Here is a 22,444-nt window from a genome sequence, read left to right on the forward strand (position 1 = left end):
AGCATGGCCCCTGCACCTCCCCAGCCCCTGAATAACCGGGAACCAGCCCAGCTGCCAGCTCTGTCACGGGGTGGGAGATACAGGAAGGGGTCTCACAGCCCCCTTGGCATCCCCTGTGTGGAGAAGCTCCCTGTGATATGGCTGCCAGGCCAGCCTCGGCAGCCGCCGCTTGCCTTTGACTCAGGCATGCAAGAATCATCGTTGCCAGCCAGAGTTCATTCGATCTGTCATTAGCGACCAGCGATGATGTGTCACAATCACCGAGGCGACCTGTTGCGGCTGTTCAGTGAGGCTGGAAGTCCTTCTGCTGCTGAACCAAAGGGCAGACAGCCTGGGCGAGGGCCGAGAGCCAGGTCACACTCCTGCCCACGCATGCCCTACCGGCACTGTGCCGACCTGCGCCAGGGAGGCACTAGGATGGCTCGGTCTGGTGAAGCAGCAGCAGTGCGGTTCTTGCCCTTGCCACCTGCGGCCCTGGCTGAAAGAAATTATTTCTTTCCCTCAGCAGCAGCCTTTTGTGGTTTTAAGATTGCTGCCATGCTCCCTTCAATCTTCTTCGGCTAAATTTATCGGTTGTATAAATGAACAGGATGCCAATGCAATGTCCTGCTGCCCTGAGATAACCTAGCACTCTCACACACATGTACAAGCACTGATTAAAAAAAAAATACATAGTTTTTGGCTCAGAAAAAGCACATTAATAATGACATATTCTTATGTCTTTTATTCAGTTTTTGTTTTTCAGAAATAAGTCTTTCACATTCTTCAGTTCTGCAGTCTAATAAAGGATTCAAAGCAAGCCCTCCTCAAATGAGTATTACATGATTGAGGCCTTGATCCCATGACCCCTTGAATGAATCAAGCTTTGAACTAAATTATACAGAGAAGAAATGCTATGTAAAATCACATGTAAACAAAATCATTTGCCACACATTCACATCTCCTGAGAAAAAAAAAGTTAAAATCTAGATAGAGCAGAAACATCTCTTCATGTTACTCAAAACATTTCTAAAGCTGTTTAGCAAATACTGAATATGGAACTCAAATTATTTATGATAAAAAACATAGGCAGAATTTTTTATTTTAATTCTTTATCCCACACTTTAAGTGATTTACAAGAATTTAAACCTGCCTCTGCATTTTGCTCTAGGAAAATACATTATCTTTGCCCAAGTCTCCTAGTTTTAATAAGAAACACCTCAAGAAACATGAAGAGAGATATCAATGTAATACTTTGTATGACATCTATACTCCACTAAATTAAAAAGTCAAAGTTATTCTTATCACATGCTTACATCAGTCTTTGTAGATGCCAATAAGCTTTTCTTATTCTTTCTTAAAGCCTTACAGGCTGAATTTATGGCACAATGCAAAGTATTTTTCTGCTTTGTGATTTTCAGAGCTCTTGAACACAAGATCTGTGAAGTGGAAATGCTGTATCATCTACACAATCATGTCCATTGCATCTGTTACTGTGGCATGTGAGTGATTGCTGTTGCCCAGGATGGGCCAAACCTTTCAGCACAAGAAATCAGATGTCTCTTTTGGGCCAACTGCTTACAAACCACACAGGATTGCGTTTCATGGACCAAAGTGTTTGAATTTGTCTTGGTGCAGTGGGGACTGTGAGGCCCTTGAGTTCTGTCTGCTGACTTTGCCTTTTGAGGCTCAACGTAGCAGGTTAGACGGGCTCATACTGTGGGGTAGATTTGCCCTTGCTATACCTGTTAGTTTCCCTCCTCCCTCTCCAATTTAGGCCTTGCTCACCACTCCCTCATCTTTCTTCAAAAACAGGGTGCACATATACAGAGATACTCTGTACTTTGCATTACACAAGCAAAGTCAAGATGAGAACAGCACAGGTAGGGCCCTACTGACCTGTGACATGATACAAGAACGCCCAGGACTAGGTAGGACACATCATCCACTGCTTCTCTGCCTCCCTGGGGTATTTATAGTTTACACGTCACCGCTGTGCTTAAGTACTGCTGTAAAATCTAGTTGTTTGCTCCTATTTGCTACTTTTTTTTTTTTTTCTCTAGGGAGGTTCACTAAATGAGTATCTCCTAACAGTGTAAGTTAAGCAACACAGGCTACAGTTTGTGAAATGACTTACCGTTAAATATCTTGAGCTGCCGAAGGCAGAGAACACGAATATCTCAAGTTGAGCATTCACATAATATATTTTACCATAAAGCTTGTCATTGAACAAACATAATGTTCAAAAATTACAGCTAAAATTAAATAAAAAGGACGAAATTTATGCTTGTTAATATATTCTATTAATGTTTTGTGTTTTTGTTGTTGTTGTTGTTTTTTCCAATAAAATGGCTGTTCTCTTTACCGTTTTCTAAAATGTGCCCTGTAACTGAAGCTATAAGAAACATTATTCTGCCTTTTTTCTGGTTTATAATAAAAGAAGTCCCAAAAGATTTGTTAGCTTTTCTTTACTAAAAAGTACCCCAGATGATTAATTTTTCACAACATAATTGAGAAGTATTTTTTTTTTTCTTATTATTTTTTACTGGAAAGCCACTTGAATATTTAGAAAACTGGAAATTTGTGTTGCAAAGTAGGAGCTTTTTGAATATTTCGTGTTTGTCAAATCCCTGAGTTAAATGCAGACTAACAAAACCAGTTTATTTTTTTAAGAAAAAAAAAATAATCTTATCAAATATTCTCTAATTACCAGCGTTCATACACATTCATACACCTCCATTCAGCTTCACATTGATAACTAAACACAGGCAGAAAGGTGGGCTGATACGTTTAATGGCATATTTGTAAGTGCGATGTTTGAAACTGGAAGCGCTAACTTGTCAGAAGCGGGGAGCAGAGGCAAAATTGTCTCCGGGCTGCATCTCTGAGAGCCCGGAGGTGTCACAGAAGGAGTGTATTCCTTACGTGCAAGGAATGGCAATTACCAAAATGAAAGTTTGTCATAAACGGCTTGAAATTTACGTTGGTGTACAGCAGCGGATGAATACAGACTGAGGGATTCTGGTCTCTGCTCGTCGTGCAGACGCTGCCATTTTGGTCCCAGCCTGCGTTTTCTTCTATCCTCGCCTCGCTCTGGATGTCATCTAAATGAACATGAGTGCAATTACGGCGGGTGACACCCGGCTAGCAGAGGAACCGTCTTCGCATTCCCCCTTCGGGGCCCGGCCCCGCTCCGCGCCGCCCCGCTCATGGCGGCCTCGCCCCCTTCAGGAGGAGGCGCCCGGGGGAGCGGCCGCTGCCCCGCCATGGCCGCGGGCGGCTGGGCCGGTGCCCGATGTACCTGAAGCGGCCGGCGGGCGGGCTGGCCTTCTGCCTCTTCTACCTGGCGTCCTGCTTCACCAACAAGGTGAGGTGCTCCGGAGGGGAGCCCAGAGAGGCCGGGGCGGCGGTGGCTGAAGCCGGGGCCCCGGGACACGTGGCGGCGGCCTGCGGCTTGCGGTCGGGCTGCCCCGGCGGGGCTGGGGACGGCTGGCTGCCCGGCTCACGGCCCTTCGCCTCACAACATGGGGGGCGTGGGGTGATAGCGCCGGGCATCCGTGGTAAGCCGTCAGAGTGGTGTAGTAGCAGGCCAGCGTTAGCTTCTGTGCGTGCTCCTGGGGTTTAATTAACCTGCAGACTGAGGGCAAGCCGTCAGTCAAATTCAGGACAATAAATCTGTTTTCTGCTCTGCAGCTTAGTTGGCATTGCTGAAGGATCCAAGCGGCCGAAGTGTGAACAAAAGTGTACTGCTTAAACATAGCTTGAAAGAGTTTGTGTTGATACAGGAGACAGCTGCTGCCCTTTCCTGTCCAATTTTTCAGAGAGCGTCTGTGTTTCTGACTGTACCTTTCTGAAAGAAAAGATGTGGTTTGGAAGTAACCAGGGCACGGATTTCCTGAGGGAGAGTTAAAGAAATGTGGTGTTCTGGAGGTGAGACTGAAATCTGTTCTTGGTGTGCACTGCTGGTTTCTGCTCCAAGGCAAGTCTGCCCGTAAGCATGCCCAGAAGTAGATCAGGGTCCAGATATGAAGCAGAGTTCATAGGAGATATTGCTCCTAACAATTCTGTCAAATGAGGTGTGTTGGCTAGTGAAACAGAAAGGGGCTACAACAGCTGCCAGGTTGCCTCCTGTCTTGGAAAAGATGCTTGGCTTAACTGTACTTCAGAGGAAGCTGGAAGAGCTTTGATGTAGGGCCTCTATTTTCAAACTTGAAAGTAGGTTTTAACATAATGAGGCTGAAAATAATCAGAATATAGAACTTTTGTTTGTCCCAGGTGGTATATAAATGGAAGTGGGGGTATGGACTTGCACAGGTACACCCTCCCAATTTAAAAGCCAATTACTACTTCTGACAAATCTGTGCAAAACACGACCCCTTGTGAGCCAATGTGCCTTATCTCTGTGTGAATTGATGCCAGTTTCTCAGTAACACGCCGCCACCACCTCTAAAACTGACTTTGTTCGGTGCAGTTTTGCTTTCAGCTTCTTGTGTTCGTTAGCTGCTGCCGGCTCCTGGAGGGAGTGGCAGGTACCTTTCCTTTCCCCTGAGGAAGCTCCAGCCGTTCTTCTCCTTTGCACAAATAGTGTCCGTGTACTTTATCACAGAAGATTGTTAGATCCTGGTTTGCGTATGGAAAGGTAGATGCATTTCTGTCTCATAGATGCATGCGTATATGGGGAAAAAATGCTTGCATCCGTACATGCAGACCCTGACAAAGCATGCTAAAGCAAAGACACAAAGCTACTTCCACACCTGCACAGTATATTACATCTCCGAAGGGCTTCGTGGACTACTTCATGTTTTACACAAAACTGGGTGAGCAGTGTCAGGTACAAATGGATTAATCATCAGGAGACAATTATCTCAAAGCTATCAGTCTTAATCCTGCCAAAGCTTGTCTCTGTGGTATATGATTTTAATTGACAAGTTCTTGTATCTTTTTGTTCCTGTACGTCCTTTTCCTATTCAGTGCAAAGTGTGGTATGTGCTCAGCAAGTGAAAGAGCAACTCGGTAGGCATCCTTCTCTCCGGTGTTCAGTGTGTCTGCTCTGTGCCTCACACACTTCTGTGTCTACTACCTTCCACGGTGACTGGGGCAGCATCCAGCAGTTTTGGCATAGGAAAAGAAGTTACAGAAAACATTGAGACTGTCTCTTATTTTTTTACATTTCTTTATTTCAGTAGGGGCTTCTTGTATTTTGTTACTCTTGTAATTGCTTGTTGATGTTATAACTCCGTGGATGTTTGAGGTCCATTAATTTGGTGTTTGTTTTCCAGTATGTCCTGTCTGTCCTGAAATTTACCTACCCTACCCTTTTTCAAGGGTAAGTACCATTTTAAGAATACAATTGTTTGAAAAATGACTTTAATCAGTCTTGCCGTGCCATGCTGAAGCCGATTTTGGTACTTCATGCCATTACAGGCTGCTGCTGTCTAGAGAACGTACTTCGTGAAGCTTTAGTAAAACAGACATTAATTTGTCTTGGTTAACTTTTAAACATGATAATGGTGATGTAATTAGGATATATATACCCCAAAATTTCTTGGTTTTCATGGAAGTTTTATGCTTTAGAGTAGAAAAGTAGTAATTATAGTACTGGCTGTCTCCATGGGATATGGCTCTCATGGATAACAGGCAGATTTGGTGTATTCTTTTTTACTCTGCTAATGAAAACTGACCTTGAACCCATCTTAAGGTGTACACATATACAGTGCTGCTTATTTTCATGCTTGGCATTTGTTGTAGCTGTGTATTAGCTGTGTAGTCCTTATGATACCTTAATGACAGTAATGAAAAATCTAATGCTTTGCCAAGTATTCATAGACCATCAGTACTGTTAATAATTGGTGAGACAGTTAGTGAAATTCTGCCCTCTTACATTCAAGACTTCTCCCTTTGTTCTTCTGAGACACTGGTAAAATCTGCAGATGTTGGATATCTTTAATGCCTTTACTGTTGCTTATCATGGCTTACATTTTTGCCTGACTTGTAGCTCCAGGGCTGTAATTGCCTAGGAATAATTCACCTGGCAATCTCCATTTTCTCTGAATATACACAGCTCTATATGCCATGAATGCTTCCTTCAGTAAACATGCAGTCTCTTGGAGAAGGCTTTTAACATATGGGAAAAGGTTCTTTTGTAATGTATGTCAAACACAAGTGTGGTAAGTCAACAGTAAAAAGCCATATGCTCAATGACAAGGAACTGCTTTATGGTGTCTGTGTTACCAGTTACTTCCCTTTTCCTGTTATTTCGAAATGCATCTGAGATGCATCTTAGTAATTCTGTTTTTTAAAAGTGACCATTCCTTGAAATTTAAGTGACTCAGGTGCGCTTTCATTTAGCGCTAAGGTAGATGAACAAAGGGGGAAGAGTGTTAGGCCCAATTCATGTCATTACTGTTTGTTGATAACTGCTTTTTTCCCCTCTACAATGTAAGAGAATATGACAGTAGTGCTGAGGATATGGAATTATTACAAGCTTCAAATTCTGTCCTTAAAATATGAGATGATACAAAATTATTCATGTAAAGTTGATGGGAATTCATCAATGGTTTAGAATGTAGAGCATGATCAGGCCTGCAGCAAACAAGAGGGGAATCTGGCTTTTAAGCTCTGAAATGTTCCTCATCTGAAAAAGGTCAAGTGACCTGAGATAGTAGCATTGAATGTTCGTCATGCCTTTATGCACAATGTCTGCTCTGACAATGTCTAATTGTAGGTAATGCTGCATAGAGCAAATACTCATCAATTTGTGTGTGCGTGAGAGAGATTTTTAAATAATTGCTTATTGGAGTGAATGGGAATAATCAATAAACCCCTTTCTATACCCGTTAATGTGACTTCATGCTGTTGTGCAGTACCTGTCATGTGTTAAATGCTCAAGTATTTTCACCCAAGAAATGCCTCTCTGAAAACCACTAGCCTGAAGAAGGAAGCTGATCATTTATTTTAAAGCTTAAAAAAAATGACCATGCACCAGTACTAATTTTACCTGCAGTCAAAACTACCTGCAGTCATCACTGAGGCCTCACATGCTATTTCTGTAGTAGGCTAAGGAATACCTTTGTGATAGGATATATTATTAGATAGGTAAGTCAATTCAGAACGTGTGTAATGGTGATTTTTCTCATTGAAAAGGTGTGTAACAGTATTGTGGTATATATGCAAAGTTATCTGTCTGTAAAGATGTTTTCTCTAGATGCTCTGAAGCAGAGGCTCCTGCAGCATAATGATTTGATTGTTGATGACACTTCAGTTGGTGCTTGCTACACAAGATGCAGGGAAAACATGTCATCTCTGTTCTAGGGAGTGTGTAATTTAGGTCCAGCATGAATATCAATGAAAAGTATAAAGCTAATGTTTGAAATTACCAGGACTACATGACACACTTCATCCTTGGGGCTTATTGGGTCATCCAGCTGAAGTCAGTCTGAATTCTGAAGTCATGTTTATTTGCTCTAACAATGACAGTTTATGTATGAACAGCTCTTTATCTCTTGTCACAAACCCTGCCTCGCTTGCATCTTTAGATTACCACGGTTGTAACAGCACTATTATTGTTGTTAATCTTGTGTTGGGAGAAAAAATAAAATGGGCATTCAATAACATGACTAAGGTAATCTTGGTAGATGGTCCTTTATTAAACATTTGAAACATGAGATTGGAAGCACCAGAGTAATAGGAAAAATTGGAGGAAATAAAGGCCCAGAAAATGGAAGATTGAAAGAGGAATAGTGCCATCCCTGATAACCTGAAGAAACGGTAATAACTATAGTCCTGGGTGTGCTCTGAGAAGTTTTAGGGATTCTGAAATCGTGCTCCACAGGGTTAAAAAAGACAAACAATTTAGAGATAGTGTTTGTTTCTATTTCAGGTGGCAGACGTTAGTCGGTGGAATTCTGCTTCATATCTCCTGGAAGTTGGGCTGGGTGGAAATAAGCTTGTGTTCAAGGTAATGTGGGGTTTTCAGTATCTGCTAAATACTTATTTTCTGTAGTTGAGTTATAGCACGGTTAAGTTGGTTATGGAAGTTCCTAACTTCTCAAAAACATCAGACAGTGTGTGTGTGTCTGTGTGTTCTGCCTCACAAGTATATGTGAGGTCTTGTGTTTCAGTCTAATGAATGTTCAAGGACATGTATTTCAACAGATCATTAAGATAAAGTGGATTCAGTTTAACCTTTGGTAAGGTAATGAAAAAAGGAAGCCATTAGAGAAGACTACAAGCTAATTCATCCACGCATTTTTCTGCATCTCCTCCCTGGGTTATCTTAAAAGTACCATAAGAGAAACTAAAAGTAATAGTAGTTAAAACCCCCCTTTCCTAAAATCTAAGTGCAGTGGAGTCTGAAAATGTAATCTGCCTTTTCCTCTGTAAGAAGTGTATGATTCTCATTTATGGGACGCACCCTTATGTGTACCTGTAGTCTTCATAAACGCGTGGCAAGAGTAGCCATTGCAGTGCACAGGGTTGGTATAATAAAATTATTGCTATAATAATCAAACTCCAAATTCAAATGTGCTTTGTTGGATCAAGATCATCTTCTTGAACTGTGTGTCTGCAAATTAGAAGAGTCACCCGGAATACTGTACTGTGTTTAGAGGGATCCATTCCATAGTACGGAACATGACGCATCCTTCATATTTCACAAAATGTTATGATCTATAAGACTGTTTACCTACAGAAATTGTTGAATCCCCATCACTGGAGATATTAAAAAAAACGATTGAACAACCCCCAGGTTTAAATCTGAAGCTGGGGTATTGGGCTAGATGACTGCCAGAGTTCCCTTCTAATGGATTTTTTTTAATCAGTGATTCTGTATTAGCAAATGACAGCTGATAAGTTTTCTGTTTGGCTTACAAGCAATTGATTTGCAAAACCAAAGCTTCTCATTTAGAATGAAATCTCCTGCGTGTATGTGTGTGAGAAGAACCAGGCTAAGTTCTGTTTTATTTTTCTGAGTGCACGTGACTACATCACCCCTGAAACCTAAGCAAAGTTGTAAATGGAAACAAAATTTAAGTCTCTATCTTTTATCTTTATGTTTAGCTAAAATGATATTGTTGTGGAAAGCTGTCATTGATGCTGGTTGAAGTGCGATTAGGTTCCAAACTTTGCTTTAGTAACAATTTCTGATACATATTGTTGTCAAATATATGTATTGTTTCTGCATATTTTGTCTTCGCAGTACAGCCTGAAGGACAAATGAATACAGCCATCAGTAATGTCCTTTTTAATTAATCTTTTCGTCACTAGATGAGAAATTACTTCTGCTTTAAATCAAGTAAAAAACTCGAGACACCGCTAGATGTCAGCATATGCTAGGGAAACTGTTTTAAACAAATCTTGAGAAAGCTTTTAGTAGTTTTCCAGAACATGCATTTTGTATCAGCTGTGGACCAAATGATCAGAATTAAAGGATGTGTTTTAGCTGTAATTCAGCTGAGTACTTAAGCATGAATTTAAATATTTCTTCAGAAGAATTAAGTGCATGCTTTGCCGAGCTGAACTTGTAGCATAGATCTCCTCTATTAAAAAAAAAAAAAAAAAAAAGGAACAACCCATAGTATTTCAGAGCTTCTGTCTGCTCTTTCCTCTCAAGGTCCTTTCCCCTGCAAAGATATTCTCCTGGTGGTCTGGAAAGGGCTTTTTTTTATCCCCTCTCTTGGATAATATTGGTCTCTGGATCTTCTTTGTGTGCGTACATGTAGGATATTTAGAATATTTAAAACTACTATATCCAGTCATCAGTCTTCTCATCCTGGAAATAACAAAATTCTACCCATCTGTGTGTTTCTACAAAGTCTTGAATATTTTTGTTCTGCAGACTGATCTCGTGCTTTCTGAGCCAGTTCAGGTTATCTCAAAGTATTTCCAAAGAATTATTTTATTACATAGAGAATGCTACCCTTTGTCTGAAAGGTATGACAAAGTCAGGAATACTAGCTTCACAATAAAGCAAATAAAAACAGGTCCTCAGTTCCATTAAACATTAATTAGAGTAATTTCTCTTTGGTTTTATGGATAGCCTGCTTTCTGTACACTTCTCTTCAGTACTGCTGGAGTTTCTCATCATGGTTGTTGCTTTTGTGGGGTAAATAGTGATGGTCTGCAAAACTTGTATCCAAAAGAAGAGCTCAGTGGAGTGCAGAGGATATGTGTGTATCATCTGCATAATTGCTTCCAGTGCTGCAGTCTGTTGTCCAGCCTCTGCCTAACCCTTGTAGGCACCTAAGGCCTCTGTGTTCTGCTTGGTGTTTCTTCTAGTGTTGAATTTTCTCCAGGGCTAAGCAGCAGCTAAGAGCCTTGCTTAAACCAAAGCTTCAAAGAATGGTTTCAGGGAAACTGCTCGTTGACTTCAGTGGGCTTTGGATCTAGCCCCGCAACCACAAACTCAACAGTTCTTTTACGTCACTGAGCTTGCCTGTTTTGCACGTACGTTGCTGTATTGCCAGCATAGGAAGCTACTAATTGGTTTGCGTACAAGACAGCTCGTTGGTGCTGACATACTACATCAGACATGCATGCATTCTTTTTCAGTCCTGAAATTCCCACTTGGCAGCATAAAATTCTCTTTCCACATCCTGGGAAAAGTATCTGAAGCCCTTTTCCATTGCACTTCACAGTGCTGCGTTGGAAATGGAGACATATTTCGCATACCTAGAATTTAGTGGTGGGGAACATGAAAGAGCAGTATTTTGATGCTCTAAGTGGAAATTCAGTTTTCATTTTGTGTTGCTTCTTCCCAGCCCTTCATTTCTCTTCTTCCTTTTCTTCTTTCTTGAATTTACGCCAAGTCAATTTTTTTGGTGATACGAAATCATTGGCAGTGAGGTATGACAGTTTTAAATCCTGGTCTTAGTGAAATTCCAGTTCAATTGTGCTTAAAAGGCACAGATTTTCAATAAAAATGATGATGACTGGCAAATGTTTGTGCCAGTAGAAGGACATAAAGACCATTTTTTGTTACACTGTTTTTTGTTTGTTTTTAATCAATTATCTTGGAAAATTATATAAAGAAAGGAAACGTTTAATTTTTTTTTCCTTGTCTTAAAGCTTATAGAAATCCTTGGGCATGATGTATCTTCATTTAGACTATTGGTTTTTTTTCACCTTTATTGTTCTTTGGTATTTAATGAAGTGTGTTACTCTAGTGGTATATTTAACAATATTAACTATATTTTTGACTCTTATAACTATATTTTGACTCTTACATGCTAGTTGGAAGCATAATCCAAGCTGACGAATTGCAAATAATTTGCCTTCATTTTAAAGAAACAGAATTACATGCTAAAACTCTGACTTTAGTTCAAGGTTTAGGAAGAGTGAATGAAGGTAACATTGTCTTCAATCCTGGGAAGCTCTGATTTAGTCCTTTAAATTGCTGTCAATTCTTTCCTCCCTTGCTCAAAATCTTATATTATTCTCTCTGAAGTTTACCGCCTACCTGATTCGTTTTTTTCCCTGAAGTACCGAGATCAAAAAAGGAAGAGTGCAAATTCTGAAGCCCCTTCTCAAAACTGAGACCTGACTCGACTGCCATAACGAAGACTTAACGAAAAAAAAACACAAAACACCACAAGATCAATCTGCGATGACTTCATTCCTCCATTAATTGTCAAACTGCCTCTAGGAGTTCGGCTTAGTCAAACGAGTATCATTAGGAAATCTCAAGAGACAGGCTCCCACAGAGACAATCTGATCTTTAGGAAGGATCTCTTTGTAAATCTGGCTGAGAAATGAATGTGTGGGTGGGCAAGTGTATTTGTACATAGTGAAAATGTGTGCTGTCTGTGCAAGTGTGCCATTTTATGCCTTCATTTGTAAGGTTTTTTCTTCCTTTTACAGTATATCAAGGAACTTAGTGAAATGGAACTGCTCTCCATTAAAACCAATAGGAATAATTGCTATGAAATAACTTTTTTTTTTTTATAGGAGAGCAGCCAAGGAAGAGGTACAAGAAAGGAACTAGCAGAAATACTATTTGGGATTAGTTGAAGTGGTTCATTTCTGTCTCAGAGACTTCTTTAGTTAAGTGGGAGGAATATTGAACAATCAGACAATAAATTATAAAATATGCACACTTTTGAATATATATATATATATGTGTGTGTGTGTAATATTCCTTGCAAGTAAGTGTTGCTGACTGCATGTAAGCAGAACGTGGTGAAGTAACGCAATTCTAATTGTTTTCACAGGTCTGAAATCCTGTCATGGCTTCCTGCTTCAGTACTTTTCGTGGGCATTATTTACGCTGGCTCTAGGGCGCTATCTAGATTGGTAAGAAATGCACAAGTAGAAGTCAGTTCGTTAGTGCCTCTACTTTTTGAGCAAAGAATGTTCCCTTCATACAAGGGGTTTAATGCTGTTCCTGGGCTGGGGGAAAAGAAGGGAGGAGGAGTTCAAATAATAAGGAATCTGTTAATGGTGCTAGAGCAGCAATCCAGTCCTACAAAGTGTAAAGCAGTAACAGAAAGCACAAAATACTTCTATCTTTCCGTGGTCTCTCTGACAGTCTGAAGAACTCAGCATCTCTCCAGAATACTCAGGGTTTTGCAGACAGATCCTCGGTAGTTTGAACTGTGCAAGCAGGGAAGAAGTTACAGAAATCATTAGCTATATCTCTGCAAAAGTGTAAATGGGACACGTCTGTGGGAAGTTCTTCCAGGAAAAGGATGAAAACTATTTCAGTGAGAGGCTTTGAGGCTTTACAAGATTTGAGAAAATAAATTGAAAGTTGGGAAGAGATTATGGGAGTGGTTAGAGTCATTAGATTGATGATCCGTATGAAACACAATAACCTACCAAATGTTTATTCAGGGGATATCAAACCTGCTTTCGTTAAAGTTGACTGCCTTTTACTTAAGCGAGCCAGCATTTCTCAAAAAAAACCTGACAGATGGTCTCTGTCCTCTCACCCAATGCAGTGGGCCTCATATTAGACCCTAGTGATCTTTGGTAAAGCCTGGCTGCATGCTCAGAAGCCACGTGCCTCCAGATTAGCTCTCTCTCATGGTGACTGCATTTACTTCCTCATGGTTCCTTGGCAAAGCAAGTTCCATGGGGCTTCCCTGCTGTAAGCTCAGCAAAGATCTCTAAGGAAAGAGCTGCCTGGAAACAGCGATAAAGCCTTGGCAGTGGCACCTTTTCTGTCTGCTCACCTGGGAGGTGGAGGAGGTCCGATCATATCCTCTCTTGCTATTTCTTCTTTCAGAGTCCCGACAATTACATTGTTTCCATGCCTTCCCTGCTCCCTGGTCATTCAAGAGTAAGATGTGCTGAAGTGGCAGAGGGCCTGTGAATGGTTTTTATTGATTTATTTTTATCCCAAACCATTCATCGGGAGCACCTCCCATTTCTGCATGGCTTTTTGTTATTCATGAATGAGGACTGCGGCCTAGTTCTGTGGCCATTTTAGGAAGAAAGACGAGTAGTCTTAGGCCATAATTAGTATATAGTTCCTTGTACTGGTTCTAAATTCATACTTACATGCCAGCTTTATTTACAGTAACTTTGCCTACACCAGTTTTATGGTGTAGTGAGAAGGAAAAATGTGTTCTCCCAATCCCTGTACCAAAATGGCTCACCTCACAAGCGTACTTGAATTAAGTGGGTTTATTTCTAAAGCAGAACTTATGTGAACTTTCTGGATCAAAACTAGAGATGCCCACTTTCAAACACTACTGTATACTGCCAGGGCTGTAATCTTAGTCTCTATTTGTGCCTCTCCCAAGAAGCGCTGGCAGTTTCTCCTGCCCAGGAGTTCAGGGCTGGGACTGGAGGAGGGGGCTGCTTAGCTCTGGGCTGTGATGCATTAGCAAAAGTATGCAGAACTGTGAGGGGAGGTTTGTACAGAGTCTGTTCGCCCTGCCTGTCCAACTAGTAAACCTTCCTTTTTGTTAGCGTTAAGTCCACTCACAAATTAAAGAAATAGTCACATCAAAGACAGTAGACATATGGAGAAGGTTAACAGGACTAGGCAAACTGGAGCCATTGTTGGCTCTGAAACATGTACGGAAGAGCCAAAAGTGGAGGGGAGAGAGGGAGGAAAGAAAAACCCAATAAATTGGCTTCACAAAAGGAATAACTTAAATTTTGCTGTCCACTTGCCTTGTATATGGTTATTTCTTTATAGTTACTTATATTTCCTATCGTGTCAGGCTCAGGATGCTTACGTTAGATAATTGTGTTTTATTGTGATTAGCTGTCCAGCAACAGGGTTGAGAACTGGTTTTTAGAAACAGTGAAGAAGGAGCTGACAAATTCATGCTAGTTCTGTTTGTGTGATTTTTCATTCCTTGCTAATTTAGAGGTGTTAAGAGTCACCTTGGCGAAACTGTTGTGTTTATGGATCCACCCCAGTTGTCATTATGGCTTTAAATGTTTATTTAGTGATCCTTATCCAGCTTTATGGGAAAGAAAAGAAAAATACAGAAAATACAGATTTCTGATTGCAAAGTCAAGACAGGGAGATGCTTGCTATCTGATACTTACAAGGCAAGGACATCACTGAGAAATTAACTCATTCTCTGCTCGTGATTTAAATACTATCCATAAAAAGGGAAATACTGCTTCCTACAACTGCTTTAGTCTTTAGGTTATCTTAATTGGAGCAGAGAGTTGCTTCTGTTTCGCCTGTCAGAGAGACCATGGATCTGATTTGGAGGAAGTGTTATGAACCACTAATTCAAGTTGGTTTTGCCCGGGGCAATGGGTGTCTTACTCATTATTGTTATCACTGGGGTTTGTTGCTTAATGATTTCATATTGGGATGGTGGCCAGATGCCTTGTTGGATATAATTTCAGCATCGCTCGTGTGTGAACTATTATATTTCCACCCTAATTTCTGGCAGCTCTTCCTAGCAGGAACTGAAAGCAATTGCTGAAAATAATCTTACTCCTAGTTTTGTTGCTAGGAGTAACACTGTATTCTTAGTACCCGCAGACAGAGATGGGAAAACTAATGAGAATGGTTTGCTGGGGAGGCTGTAGATACATGAACAGAGACACAAAACCTGTGGTAAATCTTGCAGTGGTAGCTCTGTATGAACAAACAGACTGAGCACTCAAAACTGGGAGAAGTGATGGTGCTCCTGGAATGGATCTAAGTCCCTTTTAGGAAATATGACATGGATTTACAATTTAAAAACAAATTAAACCCCTGGGACAGCTAGCCCTAAGAGGAACACCCGTTCCTACACCAGTGACTGTTCTGAGTTGATTCAGGCTTTTTTTTTTCTCTCCCAATGGCAGCCGATTCCAGTGTTCCTCACTCTACAGAACGCAGCAGAAGTCATAACCTGTGGCTTCCAGAAGTTTGTGCAGAAAGAGGTAATTGGTCTATTAATTGAGGTATTCAAGGCACCTCCTGTGATATAACTGCCCTATAACAAAACACCTCATTTCTTTTTATATAGGCATGACTGCTGTGTGCTTTTCTGCTCTCGCTGTGATACCAAGTCCCTAATGAGTCCCAGAGAGATATTTGCTGTTGACAAGTATCTATATCGATGTTTTAATTTCCTCTTTAGTTGATGAAAGACTGCAAGTGCATATTGATGGTTTGATCTGCATTTTAAAGACTGGCTTGGTCCCATCTCTCTTATGCCATATATAAGACTTTCATTGTTTGAGCTAAGGGCTGTTCTCCAGCCTCTTGTCCCCCATTCTCTATATGTATCCAGGGTTGCCCCTTCCCAGGGGCAGAATCTGGCACTTGCTCTTGTTAAACTTCATGTGGTTGGTGATTACCCAGCTCCCTAATTTGTCAAGATCTTTCTGCGACGCCTCTTCACCCTTGATGAAGTCAATACATCCTCCCAGTTTAGTAAGATCTGCAGACTAACTCAAAATACCTTATTGTCCTAGTGTAATCCAAGTCATTTGTGAAAACATTGAAGAGAACCAGCCCTAAAATGTTATGGGGAACCCCAATAGTAACTGCTCACTCACCTAATGCAACCCCATTTACTGTAACCCTTAGATCACATCTCCACATGAAATGTTGGATAAACAATGCATTTTTGGATTTGTTTCTGAGTGCTTGTGAATCTGTTCCAATACTTGTTAAAGTGAGGAGAACAATTCCTACTTACTTTAATCAGAGCTCTTCAGCTACACTACAGGAGATTTTTCTTTTTAGGCAATGAAATGCTTTTCTAATTGTCTAACCTGAGAGCTGCTGTGTGAGGTAGCACTGGGAAATCACAAAATCATTTCTGCAGTGGCCTATGGCTTGTAGTGGAAGGGATCTTCTCTTCATTACCTCTGCTGTGCATATAGAAGACAAATAAATAGCTGATGTTTGCTATTCGTAACAAGCTGAAGAGCTCTGAAAGGTTATGAATAAGGGACATAGCAGTGTACAGCATGGCACATCCCTGTGGCATATTTCCCTGTCTAGTGTTTTTGTCTTTCTTCTTCTAGCTCACATGCTTATATTTCCTGTCTTTGAAAACAAAAGCGTGATGGGGAAGGATAATGCAAACACAGGCCTTGCCGGGAGTCTTCTGGGGAATAATTTTGGCCCAGGGGATTGGGAAACTCATGAATTTAGACCAAGACTGATGCGGTTGGGATAATACCTAATTAATTAAGGATACTTAATATATGAGTACATACAAAATGCAGTTTTGGTATACTTCAAGATGTGAGTGAGGACCGGATATTAAGTTAGCGACTGGCTTTAGGTTTACTTGCTGGTAAATAACCTGAAAAAAATAATTAAAAAAAGGGGAGTAGGCTAATCTGTAATCCTTGTTCTTTTTTTTTTTTTTTTTTTTTTTTTTTCAAAATAAATTTACTAAGCAGTACTCAAACATAATGGGCTGTTGAGTGTTCAGTGGCTTTTTAATGTGTTTGGTGCAGGAAGATCATCTGTGGTCAAGCGGATTAATTTTTTAATAATTTGTTCTTTTTTACAGCAGACCTCTCATCTGAAAGTCTGTAGGTAAGTTTTAAAAACTGCTCAAATTCAGATTCAGACTTGTTTTGGCTCCAGCTTCTGTATTTGTTTCAGATAGTAGCACATCAAAACAATGAAGATTGTTAAGACACATTCCTGTAGGCAGTGAGTCTGAATTGCAACAGAAGTAATTAAATGTTTTTGAAATGAATTTTTAACAATTGCTTAAATAGATCCATTTTTTCTTCTCATTATAAAAATAAAAACAGCCAGAAGGCTGATCTTCCTGAGTAACAAAGCAGTGATTGTAAGTGTTTTTGAAAAGGAGGTGGAAATCAGGTTTAATAATCCAGTGGATGAACAGTAAGAAAAAGATAATGTGATATGAAAAAAATATATATGAAAATAGCTAAAAATGCCTTTCCTAAGAAAGAAGAGGTGGGTGACATCCAGCATCATTCTGTTAGCATATACACAACCTTCTCAATCTTGGTTGGGCTTCAAAAAGGAGATAAGGTGACAAACAGAAATTGGCTACACATGTATTAAAAATTTCATTCTTCCTGCCTATCCTCTTGAAAAACTGTCCTCCACACTTTGTAATCTTTTAGCTGTACTTAGAGTGGGTGGTTGTAGTTTATATGTTAGTGTCTTTGGAGGCCCTGTCTTCCTACTTCCTCCCTGTTGTTCCCATTAGCTAACTTACTTATTTACTGCCTTATTTTCCACTACTGGATTATCTTCAAGGACACCAGTTTGTGTTTTTTTGTTTCTTTTTTTTTTTTTTCTTTTTAATCTTATTTATTCTGTCTTCTGTGTCCCTGCAAAGCAGGAAAAGGAGCTGCAAAAGCAAATATTCACTATTATTAATAGCGATTGTCCATAGAAATTCTGCACCTGCATTTTCCGTGTAACCTGTAGAAATCCTGACTCGGCCACAGTTTAAGCTTTTGTTTAGTCCAGCTCAATGGACTAGGGGTGGATGTGTGCTGTCCTCACATCATTTCTGCCACTCTGCCACTCTGTGCTCTGTGTTCTGGAGTTAACAACATACTTTTAATGGAGCCACCACTGCTGAAATTGTAACAAGCAATTTGTCTTAATGACAGAACTTTTGGTATCTGTTCATAGCCAGAGATGGGTTGGTTTTAGTGTTCTGATCAAGCCTAGGGAGGCCAGATGGCAAGTGAAGAACAGTATCCCCTTAAAAAGTAATATTAAAAAAACAATGCTGCTGAGATGTTTTGTGCTGCTTTTCTTCTTATACAACTTTGTTCTGTATTATTATTTATGAAGAATGTCTGATGTAAAACTTAATTTTGGTGGCAGAAATTACTTTTTAAATACATGGAATAAAAAATAAGGAAACAAAGTGTCGCTGTAAAATCGAGTGGAAGTGTCCAGATTTCACTGGGAGCGTAAGCTTTTAGTCTTGTTTTTTCTCTTTCCCACAGTGTGCTGTTCCTTCTGGTAGCAGCAGTGTGCCTTCCTTTGGTTGACACACAGGTGAGCTCTGTTTTTGTAAAACAGCTCTAGTTTGATGTTTGTTCTCATATAAGGGATGCAGCTTTTACTTAGGGCAGGATTCCTGCAAGGAGTTGTAAGTGCGGCCTGTTGCCTTGTTATAATCTTGCTGGTTTTAATGTGTTTGCATCCTGGTAAAAACCTCTGACTGGTACACACATGGAGCTCTTCGGTGAAGCCAGTGGCAGAAAAGACCTTGGTATAACTTCTTAGAGGGCTTTAAGCAAATCACTTCAGTGTGAACACGCAAGTGGTTTCCTAAATAAGCTTTGTAGTCACTCTCTGTGCTTTCGGTAGCCACTGGAGAAAGAAAGGAGGTATCTAGATCTAGAGTAGCTCAGTCCAGCACAGATCTATTCTTTGGAGATGCCTGTCTCTCTTTTGGAGGCTTAGGAAGGCTCCTTCTTTGATTTAGAGACTTCAGCTAATATCTGAAGTCAGGTGGGAAGAACATGGGACTTGTCTGGATGCATTTGATCAAACATAGATATGTATCAACAGTGTTGCACCTGAGCTAGCTCCCTTTATGGTACAGAGTAGGAACTTCTGGTGTATAATGCATCTTCCCTGAAAGCAGACATCAAAAATAGGCCAAGTGAATTCCCCTCAAAAATGTTTATTTTTTCCCCATTGATTGAGCACAGTAGGCCCTCTTCATAGAGCGTTCTTTTAGGATACTCTGCACTTACTGAGAGCCTTGGGGACAGAGACTGCTTAGCTGCTGGAGAGGCTGAGAGGAGAAAGGAGGCAAGAGAAAACCACTTCCAAGATCTTTAGTGGTATTCCTCTGATCCCCTCATTCCTCCCTGACTGCCAATCCAAATGTCCAGGGGCAGCCAGAAGTGCACTTTGCTGCTGAGTGAAAAATGGCTGTGATACATGAGTAAACAGGCTGGAGTTCATAGTCTCAGGCTGTTTAAAATGGTGTCTATGTCTGAAAGAAATAGAGCTGTCCTCTCCAGGGCTGAGAACCTGGGTAACAGCATAGCCTTGAATATGCCAAATTTCTAAGGGGAAGGGAAAGAACTTTAGTCTTCTCTAGGCTTTCTTCTCTTTACTTGTAGCTTTGTGAAGCTAACTGCAGGGAAATAGTAATACCTATGTTTATATGAACATGCCTTAATTTACTTGAATGTTCTTTATTGCAGTTTGATCCAAACGGTTATTTCTGGGCCCTAATTCACTTGATCTGCATTGGTAAGTCTTTTTCTTTTGGAAGGAGAATTCTGAAGAGTTGTAGAAGTAAAGAGTAAGAGTTATAGAAGTAAATCAGCTTTGTTGTGAAGTTACTGATATTTAAGGGTTTTGACGTAAGAAACATTTGAAAAGAATAAAGAAGGTCAGTAAAGAAAGTGCATTCCTTTTATAGCCTTTATGTTGAGAATAAAGGAATAAACTAGATACTGCAGTCAGTTAATTGTGGACGAGAAAATACACACACAATTTTAATCAACACTGAGCCTTTCTGGGAGTTTTTAATGGTTGGCCTCTAAGAGGCGCTTCTCTCAGGGGGGAGAAGAAGCATGAAGAAAAACAAATAATATCTTTATTGCACACACACATTTTATTTAAAACCTCACAAAAACTAATCAAAAAAATTGTGGAATATGCTCCCGGAGGAGGGGTGTTGAAATGTTGGTGTTTTTGATGCAATCATATGTATTTTTAAAAACAAAGAAACAACAACAAAGAGTTGTATGACCTGTTAGTATTTGTATATTTTAATTTTGTCTTTTTCAGATTAAACATTAATTTGGATAAATAATTCTCTGAAAAGCTAAAAACAGACCTAAAAATCTGAAGAAAACCTGAGTAGTGATATTTAAGTAGGGTATTTGTAACAGTAGGTTGGATTGTAAGGGGTTTGTATTTTGTTCTTAGAACTGCTGTAAGACTGAGTGACTCATTCGTATGTTAAGTCTTGTCTGCAAATTAAGGCTGATTCCTTCTTTATTTTGTGTATTCCTATTGTACATTTTTTAGGTCAGAGGTAATGTGTTTATATGTATTTGTGTCTAAGGAGGCCTAGAGATTGCATGCTAAAAAGTTGTGTACAAATAAGAATACCAGAGGTGGAACACTGCTTAGAACCTCCAGGAGCCCTAATACGTGTTGATGAAATGTGTAGGAAGTGACAACGTAATGTTTACGCTCAAAATACATCTTCTTTCCATTTTTGCTTATTTCTGAGAGAAAGCTGTTTATGTAGCTGTTGAAGTTTTTATGTAATTACGTTTTCTATCAAATAACACCAAATAATGATGCTGAGAGAAAGGGTGAACAGGTGAACTAACTTATCACACAATTAAGACAGACCATAGAGGAAGGACAGACATATTTTACCTTTCAGCTTGGTTCAAAGAGAAGTGGTAAAAGGGAAGAAAAAGGTATTGATGAGGTCTAAAGAATTAGAGCCTGAAGCTGTGTTATTCCTTCCTTGAGTGCTTAAAGCCTTTCCCAAAATAGAAATGGGAGCTAACCAAGAGGTGAGTAGGTGAAGATTGTAGAGAGCCTGGAGAGCCTAGAGCTGAGAACTGCAGAGAGCAAAAATGGCTCAGAACCAACAGCTGTAGGAGTCTACATAGATGAACACACAGAAGTTACCCACAAAAATGTTACCCCTTTATTTGTGCACACGTGTGTACTCCCCTCCTCATTTTTTTAGTTGCCATGAGCTAGAAGTCATCTCTTTGGAAGGACTAGCAGAAACATGTAGTGTGACAGTAATCTGAGGTGGTAACACTTTGAAAACCATTAATTCAAAGCGATAGGTTGATTTTACTCATGATTTACGTATCCTTTGTGCTGTGTTGCTAACTGTAATTTAAAGGGGTTCCACATCTGTCAGTACCAATGACCAGATAAGCTGTTGTTTGTCAGAATGATTGCATGTTATGGTAATTACACATCATTTCAATTGCAGGGGCTTACAAAGTATTTCACAAGCTATGGAAACCTAGTTCTTTCAGGTATTGTGTTTTCATATTTTTTTAAAAAGAGGGAGATTGCTATCAAAGAGGGTTGATCTCTGTAGCAGTCAGGTAAACTGTAGGGATCTCTGCTTTATCAGGATGAACTGGATCTCTCTTGGTTAATCATTAATGACTTACAAGAGGAGCGTTGTTGTTGATAATCTTAAGAATACCATGCAGTTATTATTTATACTGCTAATACAAACACTGTATTAGTTTTAAACAGTGCATTATCAAAGGATGATGACTCAATCCTGGAAAAATATCCCCTCATTACTGGCACTGGCATTAAGAGGAAATGTTAGTTTGCATTAGACTTGAAAGCTGCGAGGTTTGTCTGTGTCACTGTCTCCCAATGGGACACAGTCTCAAAAGTGTTTAACAGCTGGTGAGTTGTCACAGGATGTGAATGTCTCTGAGTAGCTTAAAAACCTTGAGACCTTGCAACGAACCCAAGTGCATGCTAGAACTTCAGCCATACAGTAGTTGTTTCGAAAGCAGGTGCGTTGTTCACTTGACGTATTTCTGGTGTCTATAATCTGCAATTGTTGTGGATGGATATTAAGGATATGTATATAACACATACATATACTTAATGTAGAAGTAACATATCTCTATAAAATACGGATAGGCTCATTTATTTCGAAACCATTTTCCATCTTTGTTTAAAGGGTCTAAACTTTGGTCAAACTCACCCTATCTTTACTTTCAATGAGACTCCCATGGACAGAGTAACAACAGAAATAGTGTGCAAAAGCTGTGTAGATTAGTATGCTGATTAATATTATGATATTAATAGTTTGTTTATAATATAATAAGTATGCTATATAATTATAGCATGTAAAATGCAAATATGTTGCAGCATTACAGTGTTATAATACTACTTCCTATACTGATCTATTGTATCAAGTGACTGGCATTACTAAAAGAACACTTTTTCCCCCTCTCTTCTCTCCTAGTGAACTGGACCAGCAGTACATCAATTATGTATTCAGGTAAAATGAATAAGCCTTTGATACACTATTGTTGCTTTTATTAGTATAGGTCTTCATTTTAT

At 39.9% G+C, this 22,444-nt stretch overlaps 1 protein-coding gene and 1 long non-coding RNA gene across 4 annotated transcripts in view; one reads left to right on the forward strand and one right to left on the reverse strand.

The window, feature by feature from the left end:
• The first annotated feature begins 3,189 nt into the window (after positions 1–3,189).
• TMEM241 (transmembrane protein 241) overlaps positions 3,190–22,444 on the forward strand; it is a 54,808-nt gene continuing 35,553 nt past the window's right edge. The window contains exons 1-10 of one of the 3 annotated variants that reach the window (XM_035317286.1): positions 3,190–3,346; positions 5,259–5,305; positions 7,859–7,936; positions 12,186–12,267; positions 15,241–15,318; positions 16,914–16,936; positions 18,346–18,397; positions 19,564–19,612; positions 21,339–21,384; positions 22,347–22,382. In XM_035317286.1, coding sequence (XP_035173177.1) covers positions 3,275–3,346; positions 5,259–5,305; positions 7,859–7,936; positions 12,186–12,267; positions 15,241–15,318; positions 16,914–16,936; positions 18,346–18,397; positions 19,564–19,612; positions 21,339–21,384; positions 22,347–22,382 — 563 coding nt within the window. In that variant the 5' untranslated portion in view covers positions 3,190–3,274. Of the gene's footprint in view, positions 3,347–5,258; positions 5,306–7,858; positions 7,937–12,185; positions 12,268–15,240; positions 15,319–16,910; positions 16,937–18,345; positions 18,398–19,563; positions 19,613–21,338; positions 21,385–22,346; positions 22,383–22,444 lie in introns of all 3 variants that reach the window. The other 2 variants (XM_035317287.1, XM_035317285.1) reach the window with 2 other exon arrangements.
• Positions 10,734–21,184, reverse strand: LOC118161711. Its single transcript, XR_004748134.1, has 3 exons — positions 21,053–21,184; positions 18,573–18,580; positions 10,734–10,746 (listed from the first exon to the last, which is right to left on the reverse strand). It is a non-coding gene; the product is annotated as an uncharacterized LOC118161711 (long non-coding RNA).

Source organism: Oxyura jamaicensis, chromosome 2 (genome assembly GCF_011077185.1).
Source record: "Oxyura jamaicensis isolate SHBP4307 breed ruddy duck chromosome 2, BPBGC_Ojam_1.0, whole genome shotgun sequence".
NCBI classification, from domain to species: Eukaryota; Metazoa; Chordata; class Aves; order Anseriformes; family Anatidae; genus Oxyura; species Oxyura jamaicensis.